This window comes from Chenopodium album, chromosome 2 (genome assembly GCF_948465745.1).
Source record: "Chenopodium album chromosome 2, dcCheAlbu1.1, whole genome shotgun sequence".
NCBI lineage: Eukaryota > Viridiplantae > Streptophyta > Magnoliopsida > Caryophyllales > Amaranthaceae > Chenopodium > Chenopodium album.
In genome coordinates this window covers 13667961-13678270 of record NC_137835.1, presented here as the reverse complement: position 1 = coordinate 13678270, position 10310 = coordinate 13667961, and the positions used below count along the sequence as shown (strand labels likewise).

Sequence of the window (10310 nt, the reverse complement as noted above, 5' to 3'; positions counted from 1 at the left end):
TTGCATCTTTTTGTGTGTGTGTGTGTGTGTTAGATACTTCTACACTTTAATTTCCTTCTTCCTAATTATTATAAATGCACCATAAAGGTCAAATCAAGCCAACAAATGGGCTTAATTACGCTTTAAAGCTAGTGGCCCTTTGTTACTTTGTCTAAAAGTTGGGATCTGTTTTTTTTAGTTCCCACTCATTTAGCCTTTGAGATATTTCGAATTTGGGGGTCAATTATGTGTGATTATGTTTCAATTCCCTCCTAATTATTGTTATGGCCCCTTATGGGAGATTGAAAAAATGATCTTCCCTACCAAATGCAACTTTAAGTTAAGTGTTGGTAATCTCGAGACTCTTGCGAGTTCAATTTCCACAAGTATTTGGAGTGAGATTCCTCTTATCCTTTTTCCTGCAACTTTCTAATCCGATAACCCGGGAACTAATAAGACAATTTTTCCGACATTAGAAAATTAAAAAAAAAATGTTAAGAGTTTGGTGACGTAGTCTAACATAGGTCTCAATCTTTCTCAAACTATCAAGTCTCCCCCACTCCAGCACTGACATTGAAGCTATCCACCCCACAAAACTCTGCTTCCTTCAATAAAAATGGCTGCCATTATCAACACACTTGCAGCAATTAAACTATCCAATTCTGCAAATACCCATTTCCGACCTCGCCCTTTTCTCTCTCCTGCTTCAACTTCTTTCACCAGTAAGCTTCAATTTTTTCCCCATTTCTTCATTTTTTTTTCTTCTGAAAACTTAAACTTTATTACTGCTTATAATTTCTTTTTAAATTGTTGTTTTAGGAAGAAGATTGGCGATTAAAGCAGCTGACACTGACACTGATGAAGGTTTCCTCTTGTCCTAATTATTCAATTTTATATTTTTGTGGATTTATTTGCTTAATTCATTGTTGATTTGAAGAAAGATTGGGTTTTAATGTCTAATTTATAGGAAAAAAAATCTGGGTTTTTTTAGAAATTTGAATTTGTGTGGCAGTGAAAGGTCGGGTACCAGATAAGGCACCATCAAAGGAGGGTTCTAGCTTCAATCAACTTCTTGGAATCAAAGGGGCTTCACAAGAATCTGTGGGTTCTTCCTCTTAACAATTATTGTATTATTTTCTATTTTAAGTTTTTGATTTGGGGTTTTTCTTTCTAATTTGAGTGTTTGATTGGAATGCTACTCAATTGATGATAACTTGAATCACTCCTGATTTAAATTGTAGTTATAAAAGTGTGGTTGGATATTGGACAGTTGGTTTGAACTTGTTTTTTTCGTTGGAAAATACTCAGACTATGTAGGAACAGATTGAGTGATTGACCAGTAGTTATGCTTTATTGATAGACGATTCCGAATCCGAATTCGAGCTGATTATCATTTAGCTAATAAGGCCACAAGCAATTCTTCTGGATACTGTTTTTGAAGCACAGTCCTTTCTGGTATTGTGCTTTTGTTTTTGGGTACGGGAGTTATGCGATGGTGGACATAGATGAGAGTTGTGATGCAAAATAGAAGCTGGTTCTTGTGTCTAATAGTGTGTTTGTGGTGACTATTTAGAACATGAAACTTTTTTTTTAGCAATACTCTGTAAATGTTACAAACCCTTTATTGTATTCAAGGGATTCAACAAGAGTTGAATGAAGTATGGGAGGGTTAGAGCCATACTGGTAGATTATGGATAATGCTTCTTTGGAAGGTAGGTAACTGCTGAAAGGGAGCATTAGTGTACTATGAAGTTGATTATATAGTAACTCAAAAATCTTGATAAAGTCAAGATGAAAACTAAATTAGGTAGTACTCAAGCCATGCTCAGGATTTGAAATTAGTGTATGAAAATATGAAGCATAAGTCAACTACATTTTATTCTTCACTGCAATTAACCATTAAGAGACCAATGATATATCAACATTCGTTAAATAGTTTTAACATCAAGATAAATTTATAGTGTGTTTTGATAAAGAAAGGGGAAGGAAAAGAAGGGGAGGGGGGAGAAGAGGAGGGGAGGGAAGAATGGTAAGTTTTCCTTTCAAATCTCTCCATTGATGGAGGGATCAATTTCCTACAATTTAATCCTTTCATTTCTCTCCCCTCCAATTCCCTTCCTTCCACATTTGTTATCCAAATAAAAGATACTTCATCTCTCCATTTCTCTTCACTTCCTTTCCCTCAATTTCCTTCAATCTAAACACACCGTTAGAGAAAAGGTAGCAATACTCTGTAAATGTCTTGCACTCTTTCTGGCATTCAATGATAGTTGAATGAAGCATAGGGAGTAGAGTGTTAGAGACAAATTATAGAAAATACGCTTCTTCAAAAGTTAAAACTGAAAGGGGGCATTATTGTACTATGAGATTTTTTTTTTTATTGATAATCACTCTAATATCTTGAGAAGGATAATTCAATATGAAATTTTAACTAGATACTACCCCATCTATGCCTGGGATATGGCAATATGGAGAACAAGGTTAGGGGGAAATTTCTGGAGGTAAAGCATGCTTTAATTGCTTTTGCTTTGTATATAATTTTATTAGATATTGCATTGTTTTCCTAAACGACTTGTGGAATAATATATAGGCCTTATATAGTGAAATAGAATAAGAGCATAAAAAATATGTCTGGTTATAGGGTGTTAGTATTTCTATGTGTAAATGTTTGCTGGTTATTTTTGTAGTTCTGTTTGTGTACACCACTACATAGTACTCATACAATTTCAAGATATTGAATTGTATTAAAAGGAGGAAAGAACACTAATCAGGATTCAGGAAAGGGGAAAGAAACAGATTTATTGCTTGAACTAAATGTTATTTAGTTCTATTGCTGCAGAACAAATGGAAGATTCGCCTCCAACTTACAAAACCTGTTACATGGCCTCCATTGATTTGGGGAGTAGTTTGTGGAGCTGCAGCATCTGGTATACTTACATATGGTCCTTTCATCTTTCTCCGATTCGTTATCTCCTGTTTATCATAGACATTGTTCTTCACAAAATTGTCATGCTATCCATTGTGCTAGCGACTTTTTCTCAGCCCATATTACATTCGTCTATAGGAAAGCTAATTTTGTTCTATTTATCATCACGGTTATGCTTCTAAGGCAATTACTTGTTTTGCTAATGAAGTCCGATATGTGGTCCATATATGAATCATATGATATACGTTTATGGTTAAGCGAACCCATTCTTACTCCCTTACCTTAATATTTTTTCAAGCTAGGATAGTGGACATCCCAATACTACCTTCTAAGCCCTTTTTTTTCTTAACAGTCTATTCTCTTTTTCTCTGCATCTTTTCCTCGTTTTTTATCCTCAAGAATTCAGTTTTAAAACAATTGAGACTTGTGACAAGCATATTGAATCAGTCAACTAGTCTTATGAATTAACGAAGTGCTATTATGTTACTATATAAAGATGTAAACCACTGCTTGCTAATATTTTACTTGACATTTGTTAATCTGATGTCTGTATCTTCAAACCAAATAACATGCATGTTGGAACAGCCGATCAGTCTTTTTTTGATGAAACTGTATTTGTATATAAAACCATTGCTAAAGCTTATTTGATTTTGTAGGGAACTTTCATTGGACTCCAGAAGACGTGGCTAAATCGATTCTTTGCATGATGATGTCTGGACCTTGTCTGACTGGCTATACACAGGTTGGGCCCCAGAAAATTATTATTTATCTATATGGACCTGATTTACATTCGATTTTTGTTATCTCATGTATACATATTTCCTTATAGACCCTGAATGATTGGTATGACCGAGATATTGATGCAATTAATGAACCTTATCGTCCGATTCCTTCAGGGGCAATATCTGAGAATGAGGTATGTGGTACATTTGACTACGATAACTAATTTATGGTCACTAATATTCTTTGTTATTGATGACTTTTCTAATTTCTTGCAGGTCATTACTCAAATTTGGGTTTTGTTTCTAGCTGGACTTGCTATTGCTGGAGGATTGGATGTGTGGGTAAGAAGATTTCAGCACCTATTATCTCTTCTCAATCTTTTCTTGTACTGATAAGTTCTTTTGCTACTTCAGCTATTTCCTTTTTTTTTTTTTTTTTTTTTTTTTTTTTTTTTTTTTTTACTTTTTTTTTAATTATTATTATTTTTATTTTTAATCCGTCTTATTTTTAGGCAGGGCATAAATTTCCTACACTTTTCTACTTGGCTTTGGGTGGATCTTTCATTTCTTACATATATTCTGCTCCCCCCCTGAAGGTAATTTCATCTTTTTTCATAGTATTGTCCAACATTGGAGAAGATTCCCATTTTACATTATTTTATTATTTCCGCAGCTTAAACAAAATGGTTGGATTGGAAATTTTGCTCTTGGGTCAAGCTACATCAGTCTTCCATGGTGTGTTTTCTTCCTCTGTTCCCTCTGTCTGATTCCGTCTCTGTCACACACTCATAAACCTATTGTGCTCTTGGGTTATTGAAGCTCAAGGAGTTACCCTCATTAGATACCTAAAAGAATGGCTTGGACTTTTAGGAGCAACTAAAACAGACCTATATCTTAGGTTACTGGAGCTCAGTCAAGTTATTATGTCAAAAGACTATGAAGATGAACTTTTCTTGATGACGTTTCAAAAATACTGTCCTTAGAGCATCATATTTCAACTTGACAATTTAAACTTATGGTGAATCTACCAGCTGTTTCCATCTTTCCTCACATCATAGAGCAATATATGCGCTAATCTTCTGTCAGCTTTTCCATGGACACTGTAGTGTTGTGCCATTCATGCTCTCATGCTTGAATTATTGTTTTTGTACAAACATATGTACCTGTGAATTCTCTTATGAATTATTGTTTTTTTTCACAACTGAAATGAAGATCTACATTTATGGATGCTTGTTCTGGTTCTGGCTGATTTATCGTAGTTTAATTCCTGATGTTGTTTTGGTAGGTGGGCTGGTCAAGCTTTATTTGGCACTCTAACACCGGATATAATCATTCTTACCCTCCTGTACAGCACTGCTGGGGTATGCTTTCTTCATTCTTGACTAACTACTCTCCTGTCCTATAATGAACTTCACGTTGGTGGGCACAGAGGTTAGGATTACTTATTAAATTTTGAAGTAAATATTGTAATAGGTAGAAAGAGAAATATATATAAGAATAAGTTTTGGGAAGGAGAGACGAAAAGGATTGATGGTTTGGAGATCGAAACAACAATTTCGGGATTGTTAACTTTTGTTTAAAAAGGAACTCTTAAATTGTTTTGGGATATTTCAAAATGACAAGCGTGAAGATCATTATGGACAGAAATTTACATGATTGAAAACCTATTCTCACTAATATAATCTTTCACATCATGTCATAGCTTGGCATTGCCATTGTAAATGACTTTAAGAGCATTGAAGGCGACAGAGCAATGGGACTGCAGGTTGGTAAAATTTTCTTGAGTTAAATTAGTTTCACTGAGGCCTGAATTAAAACCCAGCATAAAATTATTTGCAGTCAATTCCAGTAGCTTTTGGCATTGAGGCTGCTAAATGGATTTGTGTTGGTACCATTGACATAACCCAGCTATCAGTTGCAGGTAATCAACGTGTCATTTTTTACAAGCATCATTGATGTCTCTTGCAAAGCTATCTGCTCCATTTAGTTCACAAGCTACACTTTTTGATATGGTGTTTTTACATATATTTCATTCACTGATTTTGATAATCTTGATATTATGATAGCATATAAATAACCAGTCGTATGTATGAGAGTACATGTCATCATGCATTTTGAGATGTGCTAACTTCATTTTTTATTCTTCCAAGTCAAATTGGAAAAGGTGGCCAAAGCTTAGAGCTTGTTACATATTTTGTGATGATTAAAGATTGCATCTTCTCAATGCGGGCATACCTGGATTGGTCAAGAGAGTGATTATAATTTGACAATATTTACTCCATTTAGCACCAAGTTTAAAGCGATATTCTATGATGGATCACCTTTTTCCCTCCCTTCCTAAAGATATTTTTCTGAGGCTTACTTTTTCTTGGGGAAAACAAATTATTCTGAAAGACAATACTGCGCATTATATGTCAAGAACTCGAAAAGGAGCATATTTTAGGGCTATGTGGCCAAACAGCTATAACTTTTGTCTTTCTTGTTTTTGACCTCTCTGAATCTGCACAAATGCACACATATGATGTGACTGAGCTGTCCTTGAGATGAATGTTTAAGTACTGCATTATAAAAGATATATCTCAAAAGCTGTAGGAGTGTATATTCTGGTCACTGATTCTTTCAATTAGGATGACATTTTTCTATTGTCATTGTGAAAATATCCCAGCCCCTCCCACAGAAAAGTCGACAATAGAAATTTCAAATATTCTTGGAAGGTATGTTTCTGCTGCTTCTGTGGATTAATCTCTGATCATTCTACTTGTATTGCATTTCAGGTTACCTTCTGGGGGCTGGCAAACCGTATTATGCTTTAGCTTTACTGGGCTTGATACTTCCACAAATTTATTTCCAGGTCTGCACATAGTTGGCTTACAATCCACATTTATGCTAATCACTGTGCTGCTAACGTGAATAATCTTTCAATCTGCCTTTTTTGGTTGTCCGAGATAATCATCCTTGTTTTTTAAAATCAAACGTTGCTTTTCTTTCTCTGTAAGACATGAACCATTTTCCCACTATTTCAATACCGTTTATTTCCCTCTATCCCCTCTTTAAATATTTTATAATCACAGTTTAAACTCTTTTCTCAATCTTATTGCTAAAAGCTAGCATGAAAACTGTTAGGGAGGATTCCACCTTCACTAGTGTATAACTGTAATGCAAAGTTATACAAAATTTAAGCATTTCAAAGGCAGTGTTACGACTGTTACCTTCTATAAGGAAAATTGTAGGGTGACAACGATATCTGTTATCTACCACTTGATTGACTCTAAATTCATTACCGCTACGTTTTGCATTCAGCACTTTACATGCTTTTTTCCTTTAGTTTTTTAAAGTTTCTTCTTTTACTTTATTATTTTATTTTTTGGTATTTTCTTAAATAAAGTTTTCTTTTGCAGACCAAATATATCCTTACAGACCCCATCAAGTATGATGTCAAATATCAGGTACTTCAAATATCTCTAATTTCTGTACTTTGCTATGATTTGTGACAAGAATGTGATTTAGAATATAAACTCTCCTTTTGCTCTCCTATGACTTGTGACCAGAATTCGAATTAGAATATAAACTGTCCTTTTGCTCTCCTTTCCAGGCTAGTGCACAACCATTTCTTATTCTTGGTCTTCTGGTGACTGCATTGGCAGTCAACCATTAAGTGGTCGTGTCACCTTGGTCTGTATTACCTCGACGAGCAATGAAATTCAAACATCAGCAACAGGAAGTCCAAGACTGCGGAAAATTCTGTTTCAACACGTGCATATTCAGTTGGGCATGTTGGGCGAGCACCCATTGTTTATGTACTGAAGCACAATAGAAATTTTTTGTTGTGCCTTTCATCATTCTCTTATAATCAGATTAGTGTATCCTCTATCCATCATTTTGTGCAGTTAGAAATCGCTGAACGTAAGCCTTTTGTATTATGATGTTTTAGGTTGTGTACTAGAGAATAGAGATCAGAGTAGACCTCTGTTGTATCCTTCTATTTGTAATTTTTCCTCGTATTCGTCTTTCTGTTGAGAAAAGAGGCAAAGAGGGGATTTAAATTGTGTACCAATAAACGAAGTTGCAAGTGAGTAATAATATTCCTAATTCACACTCCTATATAAAACTACTTCCTTTTTCTTTGATTTTTAAGCTACTTTTTTTTTTTTTTTGTTTCTTTTATTTTGTTTACATCACTTGATCTGCTTATGAAAGAGCATGTCATAATGTTGTGTTGCATATTATGTTGTGATGTATGTAAAAGAAAAAGAAGAAATTACTTATTTTTTAAAGATGAAGATGATGTGAATGTACACTAATTAATATGGAGTAGAAAGTAGCTTTGTTTACAAGAACTCTTGACATGCAAAAACGGAAGATCACCGTGCATTAACTTCAACGAGCAACGCTAGTAAAATTAATCAAAAAAAAACTTGAAATTACTTGGGAAACCACAGAGCACTACATGATACAGCTGAAACAAAAGACTACAATTGTTCTACACTTCTACATACATACCTGAAAATTTAGGTTGCACGAAAACGACTAGAGAAAAACTTGAGATATTAATAAAAAATTTTGTTGCACGAAAACGACTAGAGAAAAACTTGAGATATTAATAAAAAGTCATCCGACACCAAGCCATTTACAGGCTACATTAGCACGGTAACAGTGGGGTTTCAAAAACGGGAAAACATCCGTGCTGAAAACTACGTACTAGTTATAACAACTACCGTACCTAAAGTTAACTAAAAAGGTGTAACATACATTTTATTACATAACTACGTACTACAGTGTAACTTAAGTGTTTTAAGGGAAAATGTGGTTTGAGTTGAGCAACACCAGTGCAAGGTTAACGAAGAGGATTGATTGATTAGGAGCGAGTACGGAACTTGGACTCGTCGATATCGATGCCTTTCTCCTGAGCTCGCTCCTCGCCGGATTGGTCCATGGTGCTGAGTCCACCCTTGCGGCCCATTTCACTGTAGCCTTCGGTACCCATTTGGTCCTTCCGAGTCTGACCACCCTTGGTGCCAAGCTCCTGGTATCCTTCATGTCCTAGCTGCTCCCTTCTTGTCTGTCCTCCCCTGCTCCTTCCTGCATTACAAATTTATCCAACTCCATTAAATATTAAGGAAATTAAATTTATTCACCTCATATATAGGTATATACAAGTATATCATTAAATGTAAATTAGTCAATTAGTCACGTTCTTTATAGTTACGATTTTTAACTTTTAAGGTGAAAAAACATATCCTAATAAATTAACACGTTTACTTCTTTAATCATTATGATCTGGAGTACTAAAGAATATATTAAATTAATATGTTTACTTCTGTAATCATTATTCCAAATGGATTCCAAATGGCGTATGGTCTGGAGTAATATTTAGGTGTTGAAACTGTTGTATCATGTCATACTATATATCATGCTTACATTATGAACAAATATATCAAAATTCTATTTTATTGTTAGGAACATGATTAATTAGTTGATACTTAACAGGTACAACTACATAAAATTTAGTGATGTAGTATGTTTTATAAACTACAAAGTATAAAAAAAATTAACATTATAATAAAATTTAGTGATGTAGCATGTTTTATAAACTACGAAGTATTAAATTTATACTACTGTCATTTATTATCGCCTACCAAACTCGTGCAGAAATTATAAAATAAAGAGAGAAAGACCTTCAGCAAGGTGCTCTTGGGCTTCAAGTGACTTGCCACCAGTACCACCAGGAATAACAGTCTCACCCTGCCTAGCCCTTGCATCCAACTCTTTCCTACTCTCTTCTTGTGCTGATGCCATTTTCTCTTTTTCTTTTCTTTCACTCTAAGTTTAGCAAGTTTTGAATTTGTTAGTTTAAAAGACAGTTACTCAACTTCTAATTATGGAATGTTATAATCTTAGGGTAACTTTGACTATATATAGTAGTTTGAGCATTAGGATGACGCTTAAACAAGAAGGTTACGTGGCAGTAGAGGGTACAACATGGTACTATATAAGTGACACGTAAGTGCTTCATCAGTAAAATGTAAGTGAAGTAGCTCCTAAGTTGATGCCACCTTTTCACCAGTGGTCACTTCTTATTGGGCCGACTCTGTTACACTATTCGGTGTTAGATTGGTATAACGATAACTCCTTCATTATGGATATACATGGTCTGTCAGTAATCTTTTGGGCCTAGGATTCTCACATCTCATCTCAATCCTCACAGTATGGTAATGTAATGTACTCCCTCTGTTTTTATTTGTTTGATCGATTTATATGCTCTATCATGCCTCTTTATATTCACCGTGAAATATTTTTACTTGAAAGAAGGGATAAATGAAATTTGAACTTGTGATTGTTTTATCACGTTGACTCTTGATACCATGTTAGAGCATCATTTCTACAAAAAAAAAACTTAAGCTAATAATAATTTAACATTATGATTGATCTATACACTCTATCACGATCCGTCAAATAAGATCCTTTTTGGCATGTCTTGAAATGTGGTTAAACATGGCCCCCCTTATATAGCGTAAAATATTCTACTTGAAAGGAAAGGTGGATGAGATTTAAACTTGTTACCTTAGTGTCACATATATAAAACCATCTTGAGTTTTAAGTTTCAACCATAAGCTTATGCTTTTGGTTGGTTTAATCCTTTAACATGGTATTAATCAGAGCCAACATAACACAAGCTTACATGT

General features: G+C 34.5%; 2 protein-coding genes across 2 annotated transcripts; one reads left to right on the top strand and one right to left on the bottom strand.

The window, feature by feature from the left end:
* The first annotated feature begins 462 nt into the window (after positions 1-462).
* Positions 463-7735, top strand: LOC145596519 (chlorophyll synthase, chloroplastic-like). The gene is made up of 15 exons (XM_081652700.1): positions 463-701; positions 799-843; positions 992-1080; positions 2819-2906; positions 3562-3647; positions 3735-3821; positions 3904-3969; positions 4140-4223; positions 4301-4362; positions 4913-4988; positions 5330-5392; positions 5467-5548; positions 6402-6478; positions 7026-7073; positions 7220-7735. The coding sequence occupies exons 1-15, from the start codon at positions 596-598 to the stop codon at positions 7280-7282; spliced, it is 1122 nt and encodes a 373-aa protein (XP_081508826.1). The 5' UTR covers positions 463-595; the 3' UTR covers positions 7283-7735.
* A 475-nt stretch (positions 7736-8210) lies between these two features.
* Positions 8211-9486, bottom strand: LOC145583302 (protein SLE1-like). Its single transcript, XM_081640531.1, has 2 exons — positions 9303-9486; positions 8211-8706 (listed from the first exon to the last, which is right to left on the bottom strand). The coding sequence occupies exons 1-2, from the start codon at positions 9421-9423 to the stop codon at positions 8483-8485; spliced, it is 345 nt and encodes a 114-aa protein (XP_081496657.1). The 5' UTR covers positions 9424-9486; the 3' UTR covers positions 8211-8482.
* Between the last annotated feature and the right edge of the window lie 824 nt (positions 9487-10310).